Raw genomic sequence first — 20,898 nt, 5'->3', positions numbered from 1 at the left:
AAAAAAAAAAAAAGGACATTCTGACAAAAACAACGCTGTGTCCAGGGGCCTGCAGCAGATACAATATTAGTATTATCTCCACAAATTCTGAAACGAAAAGCACATATTACCTAGATACTTAAGTATAAGGCAACTTGTATTAATATGACAACTGAGGCTAGGTTTCCTGGCTGAAAAGGCAGTGCTAAAATGTGACTGGTCGAACACAGTTCCATTCCCTCCATGCTGGCGGTGAAAGTACTAGGCTTGTCATTGCTGATACTTAAGCCAATAAGAAACATGTTTATACCGAATAGCCAATAGAGAGTCAGAGGGTGGGATTTCCTTGGGCAAAGCGGTAGTAGTCGGTCTGTGTGCCAGTGAAACAAACAGACTCACTTCGGTTTGTTATTTATGGTTTATAGCAATTACTTGTCGGGGGAAAAAAAAAAAAAAACCACAGCACATTAAAGACCAACACTTCAAAACCAGCTGTGTTATGGAAGTGGACAAAATGGACGAGAACGAGTGGAAATATCACGGAGAAGGGAACAAGAGCCTTGTGGTCTCTCATGTTGAGGTGAGTGTTGCCACTTTGCTTTTTTTCTTTTTTTTAATAAACTTTTTACTTACACGCTAGCACTGTTTGTGTTATCAGTACATCAGGCTTTTAGAACTCATATCAAGGGCACGGCAATCTAACCGCACTGACCGTGAAGTACCACCGTCATACCACCAACAATGTCGAGCAGTCCCATACGGAACCAGAACCGGTCTGCCAGACGTTTACGACTATATAGTAACGGGACTGAAACCGCCTATATAAAAAGGACGAGAAAGTAGAAACTGTCACGCCCTTAGTATAGAAAAGCTGAAAAATTCACACTCGCATTTTGTTTTACCGCTGTGTTTACCGTCTGTGTGTGTGCACGTGTACTGCGGACGGTGTGTCTCACTCAGGCTGAACCGGCTGCGTTATGACAAGGATTAGTAAACTGCAGCTATGGTTTGTGTGCATTTCCTATGTATATTGTACTATACTAAACAAGAACTAGACCCATCTAGTGAAAAAAAAAAGTTGCACATTGCTAGGTTATTATGCAATTTTATAGGATTCTGTATACAGTGTGTTATTTGGCACGCCCCCTTAACCTTTAGTCCACCCGGTTAGCACAATTTGATAAAGTACCAATAATTCACAGCTATAAAACTGACAATCTTTGGTGCACTGCGAAGCTTAACATACGGGCTGATTTTATTTATTTGTTTAAGTTTTGCAGCAAGTAAAATTAATAAGACGATGGCGACGAATTGATTGATCAGGTATATTTAACAGCCATTCTTCAGTCGCAGTAGGTCTTAAGTACTGACTGGCACAGGCACGTGATGCTTCTACCAGGTGTATTGTCAGAATATATTGAACAGTATCAGCTATTGCCAATAGTATTGAGCTGGTTTTCCAGTGAGGGTTTGGAAACCTAAAGGATTTTACTTGCCTTGCGTATGCAATTTAGGCCTAAATATCAGTCTTCAATGAAATACAAGACATCAAGTGAACTAACACTTAAACATTTCTATAAACAAGTTTTAAGCTCTGTATTACTGAGGAAAGGAATTGGGTGAGGTAGTGTGAGTTTGCAATTTGGTCTGAGGGTTAAAGAAATGGCCATGGAGTTTTACTGGTAAGAAACCTTGGAACAATATGTTCCTTGATACTGTTTACCCAATAAATGCAACCCTGGCAGAACCAGTTGTAAGGTCATGTATTATGGCTATGGCTCCTACTGTGCCCCACTAGTTTCCCTTAAGACATAACACACAATGTACAATAGCAGGCCCTGTTCACTGCATTTCCTTTACGAGTGTTATTGCAGTTATTGCAGTGTTTACAGTTTGTTTGAATTGTATTTTTTTCCGATGGGCATTCCTGATCAGAGTTATACAGTACTTAGAAATCTGTCTGAAAGCTTTGCACTACATCTTTCCTTGCACTTCCTCCTAGCTGTAAAGAGGGTGCCATTTTATATTGGAAAGTGGGAAGTCCTCCAGATCCACCCATCGTTTACAACACAGTAAAGTGTCGGAAAATATGTGCTTTTCAGATTGACTGGACAGCTGTTTGGTAGTTTTGTGTGGAAAGTCTTCCTATAGCAGTGACATCACTTTACAATAAAGGATCAACTGCTTCCTACATATAAAGTGTTAGGATACAGTATGGGTGTAGTTTCGAGATATATGCTTTTACCATACGATAACATTCACACTGGCATTCAAACCATTAAACATAAATGTGCTATATTTATATGACAGTGGTTTGTCACAGGGCTGCAGATGTACCTTTTATTGCAATTTTAAAGACCGCAGTGAAGTAGAAATCGGTCAACAGTACACCTGCAGCCCTGTGAGAAACCACCGTCATATAAAGATAACCCGTTTTATGGTTTATCTTGGTTTAAACTCAAACGGTTTGCTAATATTGTATAATATAATGCAAAACAACACAGATACATTTTGTTCACGTTTGTACATTTTATTAAACTGTGAAGGAGACAGATTACCCAGTCAATGTTTTTACCACAAGTCCTTCAAACCCTCATCTATAAGACCACCGAAGCTCAGTTTGTCCCACAAGGTGTTTCAGCCCTTCAATCATGTGTCCATTTTTGACATTTTCATCCTGAAGCCATTTTGTGGGGTCATTAAATCAGACAGACAGCCGCAGAGCTGCATACAGAAAGCCAATTACATTATGAACAAGCAGAAGGAATTTGAACGTGATAGCTCTACAACTTTAGAAGGAACAAGCACTTGAAATTCTTAAATCACTCGGGTATTTGACAATTGAACAATTTTTCATTTTTGAGGGCCCCGACATCACAATAATACCAAAGCTCTGAGACTTATTTTGCAAGAATTCTACAGGAGACCCAACTGCCCACCTGTACAGTATTCATAGGGCTACTGACATTCTAAATACAATATTTAGATCCTCAAAATCACTCCAAAATTAGTTGCATTTCAGGTTTGAGCCTTCCCACCACCTACTAAGGGGATGTGTCTCAGTAAGTATCCATCATTTGAGCTTAAAATATCTGGCCTGGTTTCATACCTGATAGGTATCTTCCACTCCACAAAATATAAGCAAAATCTTAATCCTGAGGTGGGAATCTGCCTGGATTTCGGTTGTTGACGTGGAATGACCCTATGTCCAAAAGTTTTCCATCACCTAGAATTCTAGGATTTTTAGAAAAAAAAAAAAAAAGATGAACTTGTGCAAGTTCTTTTGTTGTCCAAAGTATGCTTGCTGCACCCAAACCCCACCTTTAGCAATGTTTTACTGAAAATGTGGGTTTGGTTAAAGTAAGTTTGCACAGTACTGAGGTTTAACATTTCAGATTATTTATCAACAGATATGAATGTAGGCTTATAGCCATGTAAATTAGTTTGAGATTAAGCCGCACATGCAACCAAAATTGATTTTTTCATTCCACTCTGCACAAACCCTGTTAAGAGTTGTGTTATTTGGTAATATCTAATTTAGCGGGCGGCGCGGTGGTTAACGCTGCTGCCTCACAGCTCCAGGGTCCTGGGTTCGATTCCGGCCTCAGGGGTCTGTCTGTGTGCCGTTTGCATGTTCTCCCCTTGTTCATGTGGGTTTCCTCCGGGTACTCCAGTTTCCTCCCACAAAATTGCCTAAATTGCTCCTTAGTTGCCTGCGATGGACTGGCGTCCCGTCCAGGGTGTGGTCCCGCCTTGCGCCCTATGTCTCGCCGTAACCCTCCTATAGGATTAAGCAGTTACAGATAATGGATAGATGGATGGTAATATCTAATTTCTGCATTTATAGTCAAGATTCTCGTGTTGGCTTACAAAGCTCTTCAATCTAGGTCTGAATCCTAGGTGCCATTTCTGAATTAGTTGCGCTTTACAGCAGGCCGCCTCATTTCTCCAGTGCAAAAACTTGCCTACATGAGAGGCTGCTTTTCTTTTTTAGCCACTGTGGCACTCTCTCTGCCCTGAGAACCAACTCTTAATGTTATTCTGGAGTCAAGGATCAAACATTATGGCAACACTAGGGTACTGCCACAGCTATTCCAAATGCATTATAATGTTTCTGGACAGATCTACAGTAGGCACTCTGATTTTCTTAAAACGTCACTTTTCTGTGTTTACATGATTAACAATAGAAAATCTAATTAGAATTCAACTGTATACATGGATTGAAGTTTTCGGAAAACGCAGGATATTTTTGCATGCAAAGTAGTGTAGTAGCCCAAATAAGATTTGAACAGACTGGACATTTCTGCAACAGAACAGAGACCAATCCAATAACTCAAGTGCTTTATCGAAGTGTCAGGTCTTAAATTCAAAGATTACTATCCTATACCTCTATTCAGATTCCCCAAAATGTGTAATCAACCTTTCCAACGGCTCATCCTGTACTATATTACCTGTTTCTTTTGCAGGCATTATTTTAAATTCTCACGTCATTTTAAAGCTGGAAAACATTTGCTGCTTCAGTATGGGCTATTAACAAATACATACAGACTTTAACAAATGTATTACTTTATCCCTAACTAGACAAATGGATGCATGCAGACTGACTACAGATTATTATTATTTTCTCTGTTTTCTAAAAACACATGCAGGAGGAAAGGGTCAAAGTGTGCACATGCGCAGTATGCTATTTCAATAAGTTTTCCGAAAAGTGTGTTTTACATGATGTACATTTTGTTAGTTTTTGGAATTTAATTGGAAATTTCTAGGTGCTGTTTTCCAAAAACTGACTTTCGGAATGTTTCCATAACTTTTGATATTGGAATTAGTTTTCCGAAAAATATCGGAATTCTTATGCTCATGTAAACGCACTGAATTGATGTCATTACTGACATCCCATTAGTCACAAAGCATGTGATCATTCATGGTGGGTGTTATTCAAAATCAATGTTACACTAAGTTTGAATGCTGTAAAGTCTCCCCTCCTTTGCACACAACAGTAACTGATTGAATTAATTTGTAGTAACTCAGGAATTGACAGTACGATAGTGGCATAGAGACATTGCCAGTGCAATTCAATTTATCCCATCATATCCATCTGTATTGTATTGTGTAAAGTAAAAACACTGGTCCTAAATGCAAATGTATTTCTTGGAAGCATCTAAAACACAGCTTGTCTGATCCAAGGACTTCTGTGGAACTTTATCCAGGATGTTTTGTACAGTAGTTGAAGAGACTGAGGTAGATGAGACTATTGTGCAACTCCTTACATACATTATTTAAGGCACATCATTTGTAAACTGGAATACAGAAATAAACCACTCAAAAGTATTGCTTAAAAGAAAATAACTCGCAGGAACAGGGCTATTTTGGAAGTGAGTTAAGTTAAAATCACTGATCTAGCACTCTGATAAAGTCAGTACTCAAAACTTTAATATGGCCCAAATGTACTTAATTTTTGTAAGAAAACATTAATAACAGGTCTGGGAGCAACCTTGTATTGCTTTTAATTGGCTGCTTACATTTCACAGATGTCTAGACTTAAAATAGGGATGCACATTCTGAAATGTCTGCAGATTAAACTTTTGTCCCGTCTAACAGCATAGTTTAGTTCTAGTCAATGTAGGTGTGTGGTATGTTGCCAAATATAGTCTAGTAATCTGTTAAAGCTGATCTTCAAAATAAAAAAGCAATTTGGGCAAAGAGGAAGCCATGTGCAAAAAGGAAACATCTGGTTGCAATGTAGGCCCCCTACAAGTTATATTTTTGGTAAGCTATCAGTTCTTGACGAAGGTATCAGCAGCTGGTAATTCAAATGAGAAAAGCTGATGTACAATTGGCCATGCATTGTTATTTGAAAGGTAACAAACACATTGCTTTACAACTCCCACACCTGCAAGATTGCTATAAAGTAAAGTGTTTCCTGTGTTGATCAAAATACTTCTCTTTTATTTTATTATATTATATTTGATAACCAGGAAGTTCCCTTGAACAAATATCCTAAAAGCAACAAATAATTCTGCACAGTCAAGCAACACATTTTCTGAATATGGGTTGTTTTCTCAAAGCAGTTCATTTTTATTTTAATGATCCTTTCATTCACATACTAACAAAGCTCCCTTTACCAGAATTGAACAGACTTTGACTTGGGTGATGCCAGTTTATTTTGCCCCCACACTATAAATTCACTTCCTGTGCAGCAGCTATTGGGAATCCCGAGCCGCACATACACTTTGCTGCAAACAGGATTCCAGTCTACAGTAATACTTGCTCCGGTGACAGAATAAATGGGTTTCAAATGAGTCAAAATGAAAATAAACATTAAATTGTATATGTAAATGGAGAACAAATCAAAAACCTCACCTCAGTTTCTTATTCAGTTCAGGAAAAAGTGGAACCAATCTTGCACTGTAGTAAAAGCTTACTAAACATGTCTTTTGTGCGATCTACAAAGTAGGCCGTTTGCAAGATGATTCATGCTGAGTTTTTTTTTTTTTTTTTTTTAATGTTCTCGTTTCAAATCCATGGGAATGGGTTTCTGTTTGTTTAAATGGGGACCGTGAACACAATGGAAAAAATAGCTTTGTTACTTACTCCATTGTATACAGTCAGTTAAGCTGATCGAACACGAGATTCCAGATTGTAACTCATGTCTGAAACATGGTTTGTATTATTTATAAAGGACTAATGTTTAGTTTATTCTTCCACTGGATTCCTTTTGCAGCGCCCAGTAAAACAGATTTAGATGATGCTTCAAACCGTGCAATCAGGTAGCAGACACAACATCACAGTACAATATCAGCAATATGATTAATCAAAACTGTCAACTAGAGCCTTCGATTGTGCAACTTGCTTTGATCGTGACAACATACATGGTATAAAAGGGGCTCATGCATTGGATTTTACATTATCTACGGTAGCATTATAGAAAATAGGTTGTTTTTTTCAGTCTAACAGGATACATACAGTATAGGTCTTTTGAGATTAATATTATCATGCTATGCACTTTAGATTAAAGGCACATTTGCCTAAACAGTTTATGAATGCTGACAGTCTTTGCAAGTGTATTTTCTATTTTTGTTTTTCATATGGAAGGCAGTAGTTTGCATTTCTGAAATTCTCAGAACATTATCAGTTGTACTTAATGTTTTTTTGTAAAACGGCCACTTTGTTGATCATTATCAACAGTGAAGAATGTTTGACTTGTCAGTGCTACATAACAATTTAGAAAGCTGCAGTAATCTGGAATTATTTGATTACATTGTAAGCCTTGCACTTCAACCTTTTAAATGCAATAAAAGGCGTTATTACGCTTATTAAATGCATGTCATTGTTTCCTGGTGCAAAGGTTTGCACATGGATGAAGGCTATATTTGCATCCTGAGCCATTTGGGGGAAAAAAAGGCATACTACCACAGCAGTGACTTCAAAAAGTGATAATTCCTCTAGAGTAAAATATACTTGAACTTTGACACTTTTACCACAGTAGAATTCATTAATGATCAACAAAATGAGAATATGTTAAACAAACAAAAAATATATATGATATAAAGCTGATACATTCGTATCTCAGAGGAACATGAAATTAAAACAAGGTAAAGGCAATCATCCAAATAAAGCTGAAGCATTAACGGATAACAACACAGAACAAAGTTACAGCACTGAAATACTACGTTTAAAACAACCAACTGTACTGCTGAACCTCGTCTTCTTTAATATTAGCATCACATAGATGGGCCTCTTAAATGAGTTACAGGAAAACAATTCCATCTCGGGTTTCTGTGACAGTTTATAAATTACTCGACCTTCAGTCTCGTAATTTACGACATCACAGAAACCCTAGATGGAATTATTTTTCCTGTTACTCACTGAAGCCCATATATCCTGTAAGTCATTCTTTCTGAACTTGTCCAGTACTTTAGGGCCCTTTCACATTGGGCACATTTTCCCTGAAATTCTATAGGCTAGTACGATTCAGTAGGCTTTTAAATCAGATGTCCATGCACTAGTAAGTGGATAGTGATGTTGTAATTCTTGCAATTTGTTTCAGTGTTAGTGAATTGTTAACTACTGAAACTATTATGTTGCTCTGGACATGTGGTCAAATGTACAATTAAACACACATTTCATATTTCATTGTCACTTGCAGTAAGGTTTCCTGTAAGTACTATTTTCAGCATATCTCACTTAACACATTTTTAAGTAACTTTGCAGAAAGACTACCCTGGGAAGAATGAATTAACTTAGTGTCTTATACTAAAGAAAATAAATGAAATATATATTTTCATAATTTGACAATGGGTAGAAAAACACCATTTATGATTTTCAGATATGTCATGAAGGTAAGTATTAGAAATTAGATGGTGTAGGGCGATTTATTTATGCAGTTTACGCATATTTTATATTTCATAGTGGATGTTTGTCCGTTATACTTTAGGAGATTGATATACCTTAGACCCTTTTATGTGCAAGCAACCCTTCCTATGTCATGCTACATTGTGCAACTGTGGTCTGCCAAAGACCATTTACAAGTTATTGCCATTGTTAATTTGCTTTCTTACAAATATATTTTTCTATTTATTCCAGCACTCTCAAGTTCTGCGCTTTTTAAAATATCCAGCTGAAGAACCTGGAAACTCCCATAAGGTAAGAACAGAACAGCAGGACAGTGTATTAACAGTCATTACCAGAACCTCTGCTGCTCATGAAAGCCGACTCCAGCTGTTCACAGATGCATTCTTTTTTGTTCAGAATTCTCCTTGACAACCAGAATAAACAAACAAAAGGGCTCTTTTTCAATTTGAAGTCCGAGTTCTATTAATATAACAAGCTTCTAATCTTGCAGGACTTTCATGGTCTATATGATATTTATCATTTTAAAAAATGCGTAGCATACTGTAGATGATAAAGGTCATGTAACAGGTGAACCTTATTCCACCAATTTAGTAATTAACATTACTGAATCAATCTCATGAATAGAAAAGTTTTACAGCGTTTATTTTAAATTTAAATCTATCTTTCATATGGTGTAAACTTTATTCTTACGGATGTGTTTTTTTAAATTACATTTCCAAAGGTGTCCTTTTTATTTGATTATTCTTTAGTTAAATGAGACCAAAGCCTCATTTAAGGTGGCCTAATGCACAAAACAAAATGGAAGTTGGATCATGTCAGCAGATCAGCAGCAGAACAGAGCTTAAACACATTGAGATACACCAACACAGTTGTGATCAAAGTAAAGAGAAATAGCACCACCAGTAAATTCATCAATCCAGAAATGCTGAGAGAGAGGAAAATTCAGTAACTATTACAAGCATTGACAATTACAAGAAGTCTCCATAATTTCCCAAAATGAAGAAGTGAGAGGTGCTTCAAATGTAGGTTTCAAGTTCAAGACAGTTGATAGGCAAAGGCCATTGTACCGCAGCTGTGTGTAAAACTTTGGAATGGTTAGGTTAGAAAGACTTCAACAACTTAAACTGTAATTGATAACTTTTTATTTTTGAGCTGAAGAATGATTGAGCAAAACCCTCCATTACTCTAAACACAAGGCATTCCATAGTGAAGTAGTGAGTCATCCTTTTGTTGAGTTGACCTATGTTTTGTCATTAAATCCCAGATATTTCATCCACTTTTATGCCAACAGCAAAGAAGCTGCTTCAGCTAACATTTATAGATTTTCAATTATACCCAACTTTGTTTAGTATCCATAATAAAAATACTACTACCACAGAATACAGTACTTGCAGCAGCAGGTGGTTATGTATGTGATCCTTAAAGGAAGCCAAACAGAAATGTAAAAATATTAAAGGGAGGCTTCTGGGCTTATAAAATGGAAATCTATGCTTAACTATATTTAAAAAAAAAAAAAAAGAAAAAAATTAAATTTTTAAAAAATGGACACTGCAGCTTTTATGTGCTTAGTCATTTTTTTAAAATGCAAAGCAGATCTGCCAATGTGTGGCTTTGTAACACTGTTAATACTGTGGTAGTTTTGTATTCAGCATTGATTTTTACATTTAAAAACAAAATGTATGTGGCATGTGTATAATCTGTAAATTTAAATCTATATAAATGTATTCATACAGCATGTAGCAGCACAGTCGGTGCTATTTCTTCAGTACACACGGCCTGTTAGTGGTTTTCGGATGTGTAATCAGGAACAAGCTCCGTCCAGCTTCTTTAGTTCTTAAATGAGAACCTCCACTCTGTCTTCGCCCAAGTGTTTCTTGAACTGAAACTTCGCATTTGAAAAGAGAAAATTGGCCTAACATGCCCGCCTTTTTATTTTTTCGTCTTCCATCTTAGATCTTTATGTATCGATGGGGAGGCGGATGGTTGTGTAACAAAACCAGAAAGTGTAATAAGTGGTCTAGATCAAGTAGAATGTTTCATTGATTTGTGGAATACTACCTGGGTACAGTAGACTTTGACTTTTAATTAAACAAAATCTCACAGATCTATTTAAATATCTGAACTGACCCTAATTCGAATTCCTAGTCAATTTTGATCAGTAATAATTAATACATTGAGACCATTTTATTGACCAAAATCGAGAGAGGGAAATAAGTAGTACATGGTTCTTGAGATGTACACTATGGAGCATTAATACAAGTATGCTTTATTTCTTTCAGGCAGCAAAGGAAGCATTTGGCCATCTACAGAACATTGTTGACTTCAGTAAGAATGTCATGAAGCCGTTTCTGGGAGAAAACTATGTCCATCATGGGGTATGTTATTTGTAATATATATGTTCTGCCTCCGTTTCTTCAAAGGGACGTTTTGAGGAGTTCAATGAATGTTTTGAGTTGTTTCATTGTAGCTTTGTAACGTTAGCATTCATTTTCTCCATGGAGACAAAAATGGGAGCTAACCTTGCAGTGGCGCAAACAGAATGAAAATTGGGCCCAATATGGATGCCTCATCACAGTTTATTAAATGCAAATTCTATCAGAACCGTGAATGTTTGTTTTCAGAGCCACAGTAAAAAGAACGGTATTGTTAGGTGAACAAAAAATTGTTACATTTTTGTATTATTCCAATAATAGCGTTTTAGATCCAAAAAGCCTTCACATTTTGAAAGACTCTAGCAACACTGTGGAGTAAGCACCCTCTTAATTTAAAAGCACATCAGCATCTAGTCTTGCTTGGTAAGCCTGCACATTACAACATAGAAAGCTTTATTTTGATGTATTTCTTTTTTCAGGAGGTTGTACATCTACCATTGGATTTTGTTAGGCAGCTCTCTTTAAAGGTTGAACAAGAAAGACCAGGTAAGAGTTTTAGAAACACATACTTTTGGAGCATTTTTCTCTAGCCATCTTAAGTTTTCTTTTAACTTGGAGGGATCGTCAGACAAAAACTCTGGAGGCAAGACATTTTATAAACAAAATTGTCTTGCTTTTATGTGCTTGAAAATTACTGTCAGTGCCACAGGCAGTAATACTCATTAAAACACTGTAAATTAAATATGAATTAGGGTGTGGTGTACAAATAGTGTAGACAAAGAAGCATTGAAGTATAGATTTAAAAAAAAAAAAATGGTTTTGTTCTTTTCAAAAAAGCTTGTTTAATGTGTTTCAAATACAAAACTGGTCAAATTCAATGTATGGTATATGCATTTTTATTTTTTTGCTATATATTACATACATAGAGTGTTGTCATGGACAAATGTGCATTTAGAAAAGGATAAAAGGGGATGCTTATAGGTCTCAAATGTGTGTGTGAGGGGGGTTGGGGGGTTGTGCTAATTCTGAAGCATTGTTGAGGCAATGTAGTATTATGTAATGAGATGACAAAAATATTGGGCTTGAAGTAAAATTTTATTAAAGTGGCTTGCACATCCACCGTGCAAAAAGTTCAGTTGAAACAGGTTATTTTAAAAGCAGCGTGTCACCATGCAACCACCCCAGAGCTGTATCTTCCTCTGATGCTGTAGCACTGAGGTGGTTGCATGGTGGGTCTGCAGTGTGAAAAGAAGCGGTCGGCTGACGTCACACGCTTCGGAAGACAGTGTGTGTTCATCTTCGACGCTCCCGAATCAGCGCGGGGGTGGTAGCGGTGAGTTGAGCCTAAAAATAATTGGCTATTCTAAATTGGGAGAAAGTGATTAAAAAAAAAAACAATTGGCGACCTACTAAATTAAAAAAAAAAAAAAAAGTTTTTGCTGAATGCAAGCAAAACTCTAATTTTTTTGATACTGTAATTGTAAGACATATATTCAATATTGAAGTACACAATAATTTACAAGCATGTAATCAAATGATTAGGGTGGCCCGTGCTAATAGGAGGCAAAGAAATTGATTTGAAAACCTTTAACATTCCTTTTAAGAGGGATATTGACTTATTTCTGGACAAAGTCCTCCACTGTCTTCTTCGATCCTTCCTACAATGAAAACATTTATCCACTAAGGGGCACCCCAAGTACAGTGAAAACCTCTCTCTCCTTTTAAAAAAAGAAAGGATTACATTAAGACTGGAGTATATGTTTTGGAAATACACTCTTGTCTTCTTTTTCAGAATCCCGCTGTGATAAGGTGATGGATATTTTCAGCGGCTATGCTTTGTGCCTACCAAATCTAACCAAACTCCAGACTTGCCATTTCAGTGAAAGCGGGCCCCCGCTTTGTATAGAGATAAAGGTAAATGAGTCAAATGGAATTCATGGCAGCAAGTCGTGAGTTCTTGTTCTGTGGGTTCATGTGATGACAGTTAAAGACATAAACGGGAATAACCTCAGCAAATCAGTTGTTGTTCATCACAATCAAGTTTGTGTCATTAAGAAAATATGCATTTCACAAAGGTTTTTAAATATTTTATCTATACCAGATGAGGGCTGTTTTCTGTTTTAGTTTTTTGAGTACTGAGTAATAATGAAGCTGTTGCATGATAGTGACCAAGAACTTCCTTATAGGTGTCTTTTTTTTTTACGTGACATACCTGTATGATTCTAATCAGACAGGACTTTAGATGCATTGCTGGTGCCACTGTATCAATAACAACTCCAGGTACTGGCTTCCTGTGGTGCTTTTGTGATACAGACCACTACAGATTGACTAACTGTCTGACTTTTTAACCACCTTGTACATCAGAAGATGCAATACAAACTAGAATATATTTAAATAGAAACCAAATGAAAAGGTAGTTATGGGTACCCTAACGAGCTCCAGAGATTCTCTTTCATTGCATTTCTTGTTTTTTTGCAGCCAAAATGTGGTTTTCTGCCTTTTTCAAGTCATGTCACAAAGGATGTTAAACACAGAGTGTGTCGATTCTGCATGCATCAACACCTTAAGGTAAACCAAGTATAAATACATATTAAATTGCCAATAAAGTATTGTCTGCTTATTCAATTGTCATGAAACTTAGTATCAACATTTATTTAAAGTGTCAGATTTTGGGCATATATGGAAATACCTGTATACTATTGTAAAATATGGTCATGTGCTTTTTAAGATCAAAATCTAACAAGTGTAAAATAAAGAAATGCTAAATAAAATACTGTGGAGGGGAAAAACAGCTACAAACCAAAAGCTGCCGAAACGTGGCCAAGCACTGCTCCAACTATAAAGGGAGGTCCTGCTGCAGGAACCTATGCTGCTGTTAAAATCCCCTAAAGGACCGACTGTTACCCACTGATTAAAACCATGACCCCGGTTCCACAAGCGGTGGTCAATGGTTTGTCTCTCTACCGCTGGGACACGCCCACCTACTGGTCATGGATCTGGCAGCCAATCCTCAGCTGCTATTCCCTGTAAACAAAACCCAGTTGGCAGTGCATCTCAGACAGAGCATCTGCCTCTCGCCTCTCTCCTCTCTCAACATGTTCCAGCATGTTGCATCTGCATACAGACCATTTGCACCATCACCATAATCTGTATCGCCACATTTGTTTCAACTAGGGTGGAAGATGACCTTTGAGCACTTATAAGTAAATGAGAGCCAATGTATAGTAGATATGTTGTTCCTGTTACTTTAAAATGTAACTGCCAATTATCTAGTCATAGCTTTATATTAAGTGGTCTGTCCTAGTTCCTAAAAAACAAGTGTCTTAGATAATTTCACATGAAGGCCATATCCTGTTTTTGTTTGTTTATTTGTTTTATTTTAATGTACACTCTTAAGTGCTGTTGTAATATGCAAAACTGTTCAGGTATTGTGGAAGTACAGTTTTGTTTTTGTGAAGATGTTTTTACACCAGAGTAAAGTATTATTCTCTATATCCTGTCTATCACAACTGTGAAATACCCGTAATGCAATGACAAAGATTTCACAACTTCAGTCATGCATTTTGTTTGACAAGTATTGTATTATTCTTCTGTATTTGAACAGTTAGCTAATGGAAAGTGGAAAAGAATGAGTCGATACTGCCCTCTTGACCTTTTCTCGGGGTGAGTATCAAAACATGTATTTTTTTTTTTAAATGCAACTTGACAAATGCACTATTAAACTAATGAACATAGTATATGTGTTGCTTCATACCTTACTTACTAAGGGGCTTTAGTAAATTACTGTTTGACTGGTGTAGTTAGACTTTTGTTTGTGTGTTTGAATATCATCGAAATGTACAGTAAGGGCAAGATTCTATATTCCATTGTTTAACTATAAATATTCAAATAGTTTCAGTCTTGTATGGAAATCCTACACAAATGATATAGGGGCATACACAAGACTGGGCCTGCATAACCTGTCTGTGTTGAGTGGAGTTATTCTTCCTGAATTGCACGGGCACTCTGACATTTTGAGTTGCGTTATTGGTCCTTGACACTTGAGTCTGCAGTGAGGATAGTAGTTTATTTTATTGCTGTAGTACTGGTGCTGTTTTAGTAACTTTTTTTCCTTTTTATTTATTTTTTTGTAGAAATAAACAGAGAATGTCCTTTGCCTTAAAGAACTTGCTACAAGAGGCACAAAACAACCTGAAAATCTTTAAGGTATGTTCATTCTTATACAGCAGTTACCAGGGCATTTCTTTTTTTTTGTAGTTTTAGTTTTTTCTCTCTACGTGGCATTCAGTTGATTGCATCTAAAATAATGTGTTTGTTTTAAGCCAGCTGAGGCCTGAACTGTCGAACTGACAGATTGTGGCGGAGTAACAACAGCTCATGAGTGTTAACCACAACTGAGAACTGTTATACTTTTGCACTCCTCCTTTTTTTATGGGCCACTTGGAACAGATAGGAACAGATAGGAACCTAAAGTGACTTTTTTTTTTTATTTTTTTTAAATCACTCTTTACATACAACTCTGTTACTGTGAGGAAGCTCCTATTGTGAAGTTTATAGGATATTCTTTTTTTTATGAAGAAATGTAGTGCATCATTTGTTGAACCAATTACAGCAGTTGAAATTATTCTGATAGGTTGTCTGTGCTTTTTAAAGTGTGTTTCTCCACTGTTTATTTTCAAACACTCTCCCTTGAGAAAGGTATGCAAGCCATATAAAATCATTGGGCATATAACTAAGTTTTTATAATATATATATGTGTAAATTCTCACTACATCTCTCTCTCTGATCTATGAAGAATGGTGAATTAATATATGGTTGTAAGGATGACAAGGATTGCCTGCAGGACTTGAATGAACTCACTCAACACTTGAAACCATACTTCTTTCCTGCCAATGGTCTAATCCACGGTCCACATTGCACAAGGACTGTTATCAATGAACTCATAAACGTGATCACAACAGCATTGTTAAGTAACTCGGGCACCTGCAGGACAGGTGAAATCAGGAAATTGCACATTTCAGAGGGAAGGGCCCACTGTGATGCAAGCCACTTCCACAGAGACATCCTAAGAAAAGGTAATTTCTGCTATAGCCAGTGAGATTCAAAGCTGTCTTTTTTTTTTTTTTTTTACTTCTTGTGTCACCTTAATTGTAAGAGAAATTGTGTGTGTGTGTGTGTGTATATATATATATATATATATATATATATATATATATATATATATATATATATATATATATATATATATATATATATATATATATATATAATAAATATTTTACATGTTGTAAAGTACAGTGAGTAAAGTATACCTGTGCATTTGTATGTATATATTTGTTCAATTTATTTTAAAAAATGTATGTACTGCCACTTTGAAAAGCACACATTCTAAATTATAAAGCCTTTTCTCTTATAAGAAATAAAATAGCGTTTAGAAAACACATATTTATTCTAATCCTTTTAATTGCCGTTTTAGGTCATTGTGGTCTGCCTAAAGATTGCGTTCTTTCTAAGATTCTCCAAGCTCAGATGCTGGATAATGTAGATATTGAAGGACTTCACCCTTTGTATAATCGTGTGGAACAGTATTTGGGTGAATTCCCTAAAGAAAGGTAAGGCAATTCTACATAACAGCAGAAATACGAAGCCTTCATTCACAAAGTGTACAACACTATTTTGTCTTGATGTTTGTCGTTTCACAATAATGCGTATTTTTCATTTAATACCACAGGTATTTGTAGCGATGTGCAGCTAAGGAAGTTGTAATACTTGTAATATGCAATAGATTACATTGCCACAAGATGGTGATCAAGGACAGGATTATTTTCTGTTTTCCAATAATGAAACACCTAACTTAATTTGCTGTATATAATCATAATTGCTGGTATGCCTATTATTTTGTCCATTTGTAACTAGTTAAAATAATAAGGTGCTTTTGAAGGGGTATCATAATCCAACACAAGAACTACTACTTTTTAGGTTGATTTTAATACCTTGTAAATTGCATCAGACTAAACTTATTGTTACAATGCCAGTTACATCCACATTGCTTTTGGTTTGATTTGTAGTTAAAACAAGCTCAGAATTGTTGACTTTACCAGTGCTGTTTGTGTTTTGGCTAAAGGGTGGTTTCTATGTAAAACCTTTTGTTTTCATGTGCTTTAAGTTGCAAGTACTTTAAAAAAAAAAATGATTTCCTTGAATATGCAAACATCCATTAGACACTGAAAGAAGTTAGTTATCTTAGGGTAGTCTTTCTGTACCTTAGTGCTGAAATGGTGTTTAAACATCAACCTAGTAATACATTAAAACATGTTATATTTTGCCTAGGATCAAATTACAGATCGATGGGCCGTACAACGAAAATTGCTTTGAAAAACTGCGAAATTCACAATCTGAAGATGATGGAACAGTTGACTATGCAGTTCGAAAGGTAAAACAAATCTATGTATTGGTACATGTTTTGCATAACTTTTTATTAAGATAAAAAAGAAACAGCAAAGAAAGTTTCCATCTGGTTGTGAACAGGCTGGCTGTAGGGGTGACGTCAGGCCAGGAAATGAATGCAAGACACAAGCAACTGCGGGTGAAACTGAGGCGCTGTGGTGCTCAGTGTTTTATTGTAAAATAAAAGGTTTAAAACAGGAAACAAACACCCTTTGACAAAACAAAACGGCACGTTGGCCAAACAAACAAACACGATAAACAATAACAAGTAACATGGTTTATAAGACAGCACGTTTTAGCAATTGTTTTAGTTTTTTAATCATTTTTACCTCCTCTCTACACCTGTTCTCCACTCACTGAACACACAACCCCGAGTGAGTAAAACGTGCATCTATATATACTGTTGTGCCGGGATTCCATTACTAATTCATTATTCACTTGAATCCCAGCACGTTTACGAATTTGTGCAATCCCGTGCTCGCATACTATTACATACTTTAGTGCACGTGAAGTGATTATACAATCCCCGTGCCTAAATGCAACTATATATTTTAAATCGCTTGTGCTACACAGACCTATTTATATCCCGTGCACCAATATCTATACACCAACATTAACACACCACACGCAACACAACACATAACACATACATGGGCGGGCCACACTGGTGCATTAGTGTTGCACTGAGGTGTGTCTGGTACTAACCCTCACTGGACTGCGATCAGCATTGGACAACCACCACACAACTGAAACTCCTCCTCATTGTGTAGAGTAAGCAATATAAATAAACAAAAACTTTCTTTAGAACCAACAACATGAAGTCATAGTTCTTAAAAGTTAAAAACACAGATATTTAAATGCTCCCAGCTGTAGTGTAAATACTTCCAGGATGATTGCAATCAGAATTCAAATCTCCTTGTTAACTGGACGTATTTCAGTCAATAATATATCAAAGGTTATAACTCTTATCTTTTTACCATTAAATAAATAACCAAAGGGCTGTTAACATTTTTTATAATTGTTTCCGTTTCCTAGGTTCAACAGTACAGGGTAGCAATGACTGCAAAAGACTGCTCGATAATGATAGCACTTTCACCTTGTCCAGATGATGAACTGTAAGTTTAAAGGCTATCAAAAATGATTTTAGATGTTGTCCTTTGTATAAAAGTCATTTTATACTATCTAGACCATTTTATTTTAGTTTTGTAAAAGCAACTAACTGCTTTTAAAAAATGATAATAATAATTTCTTGATAGCATTGCCTAGCTGCTGTTGATTTTACATGGTTGTGCTGAATGTGTTTAGGGTATCTAATGATCCAGCCCAGGTGATTGATGTCTGAGCTGGAACCTCAGGAAATGCTGTCATCAGCCTATTGTTAAATATGATGCCAATCGCTCCAATAATTATACACACACACACACACACACACACCAGTGGGCACATCATACTAATGCAAGCACAATAACTAGTTACATAAATAAACTACATACCTGAATGTTACATATAGGCTTCAGTAGCTTTTAAGTTAATAAATTCACAGATTCCAGTACTTACTATTTCTAGTGAGATTGTGAATGAAATGCTTTGCAGAATAATTCAATATTGCGCTGCAATATAGAGTAGACCCCTCTATATCCTCTTAACTGGATACAAGTATCTATTAGGAGTTGCAGGATTGGCATAGCTCATTTTTCCAAACGCATATATCAAGTGCATGATGTCTTGAAAACACAACACACACAACCATTAAAATGAAATGCCATCATAAATAAAACCAGGAACCATTTCAGGAACACCTGTAAATAAAGTAGACCACCCTTGTTTATTTTTTTTTACTAGTTTTTTTATAATGTATGGTAATGAAGAATACTCTCTCTGTCTCTCTTTCAGACCGGAGCCTAATTTAGTGATTCAGACAGCGAAGTCCAGGCTTATTTATTCAGTGTCCATCCTGGATTTGGACCCTAAACCATATGAAAACATTCCACATCGGTATAAGCTTGATGGACAAATAGTCAATTTTTACCTAAAGAGCACACAGGCGAAACCAGACCCTCCAACTCCAAATCTCTTCATGGACAGTGAGGACTGCACATTGGTTCTCCACTCAGTATGAATGCGTCAAGGGCGTTTTACAGCGTTTCCATTCAAGCACGAGTCCAAAACAGGAGGAGCTTGATGAGCTTATGTTATTTCATTTTGGTTCAACAATATGCCATATGGTTTGGTGTGAAGAAAGGTGCAGCGATAGATTCTATATACTATAGTATACATTAGATGGTATATACTACGGTATACATTTCTACAAGTCTTGCAGTGACAGATTTAAGTTGAAAGTTTGATATGCTTGAGACACTTTACAAAGGGCAGCTTGCAGAAAGTTTTGGAGATGCAAAATTAATTCTTAATTAGAATCATGTTAAAAAAAATTAAAGCAGAGTAAGCACTGTCTCTTCATTGTCACTAACTTAATGATATATCTTACAAAGGATGCAGAATGCAGTTATTAGGATATGGCTTGTTCTGTTTCTCTGTACAAAACTTAGTCATTATTTCAATTTATAATATCAGTTTCAACTGATATTCGATTTTTACCTCCTGTGTTAGGAACGGTACATTAGTGAATGGTATACCCTGTAAATGAAAAGCAAAATGAAAGCATTTTCTTTTAAGCTTACTTGAATTTCGGTGTTCTTCATAACTTAATTAGTCCAGTTCATTTCATAAATTAAACCAAACGAATTGATAAAAATAAAATTAAAAATTAAAATTGATAAAAAATAAATTAAACCAAACTAATTGATAAAATCTTTTTTTTTTTTTTTGTTGTCTTCAATTTTTGGAGAACACTGGTCCTACTGGTTACTTGACACAACCTATTTTAGCCCATGTAGATCTAAAATGCAAGACATCTGGTTGTTAGATATAAAGGAATCTCATGGGCACCTGTGTAACCAGTGTACCCAGAACGGTGAGAATTAAAGGTAATAATTTCCATCTTCAGAAAAGTAGGTGCCTGTTGTGAATGGTGTTGGGTGCCTCACTTGCTGTAACACTAACAATCAAGCAATTCCTTTCCTTGCAAGAACAATTCTGAGAACCGAAGGGGCATGCAAAAGCAAGTGATTTCCTTAATTTAATGCTTTGCTCATTTCACCTGAATGAAAACTCTTAATTTGTGGCTCCTGATCCATTTCAATATATTTTCAGGGACAGTATTTCGAATGTGAAACTAAATTGAAGCATTTTAAATGATGAATGTGTGATGAGGTGGTTAAGTATAGCACAGGGGTAGGCAGCTCTGGCCATGCTGTTCCATTCCAGGTTTAATAGGTAGAATTAATTTATTTAGTCAGAGGTTTTATTACTTCAAGACCTAGACTTGAAAGTGCCAACATTGCCTACCCCTGATCTAAAAAAAAAAAAAAAAAAAAGATATTCACATCAACACCCATGTATGTTAACAATCTCTTCACACTAACTAAATAATGCACAATCGTCAAGTTTAAAAAAAACATAAAAAAAAAGTTAATTTAGATTTTAGATTTTAATAAGATTTCCTGGTTTCAGTGTTTATCACATTGTTTAGAGAGGGTGAAATAAAAGAAAACCGATTATTTAATTGAACTGTAAATAACTGCAGAACCTGAATGGTTTACTAAACCAAATTTGCCCTGTACAGTTTGAAGAAATCTAGTTATGGGTTTTTCTGTTAACAGTTAAACTGTGCCATGTTGCCTTGATC

General features: G+C 36.0%; 1 protein-coding gene across 1 annotated transcript; it reads left to right on the top strand.

Annotated features, from left to right (window-relative positions):
• The first annotated feature begins 232 nt into the window (after window positions 1–232).
• On the top strand, window positions 233–19,604 carry LOC117414128 (inositol-pentakisphosphate 2-kinase-like). The gene is made up of 13 exons (XM_034023866.3): window positions 233–559; window positions 8,563–8,622; window positions 10,611–10,706; window positions 11,183–11,249; window positions 12,496–12,617; window positions 13,182–13,271; window positions 14,308–14,366; window positions 14,837–14,909; window positions 15,499–15,778; window positions 16,180–16,315; window positions 17,034–17,136; window positions 18,186–18,265; window positions 19,044–19,604. Exons 1-13 carry the CDS (start codon window positions 479–481, stop codon window positions 19,267–19,269), a joined length of 1,473 nt encoding a protein of 490 aa, XP_033879757.3. The 5' UTR covers window positions 233–478; the 3' UTR covers window positions 19,270–19,604.
• Window positions 19,605–20,898: the final 1,294 nt, after the last annotated feature.

This window comes from Acipenser ruthenus, chromosome 16 (genome assembly GCF_902713425.1).
Source record: "Acipenser ruthenus chromosome 16, fAciRut3.2 maternal haplotype, whole genome shotgun sequence".
NCBI lineage: Eukaryota > Metazoa > Chordata > Actinopteri > Acipenseriformes > Acipenseridae > Acipenser > Acipenser ruthenus.
The sequence above is the reverse complement of the archived record's forward strand: the minus strand, read 5'-3'. Positions and strand labels throughout refer to the sequence as shown.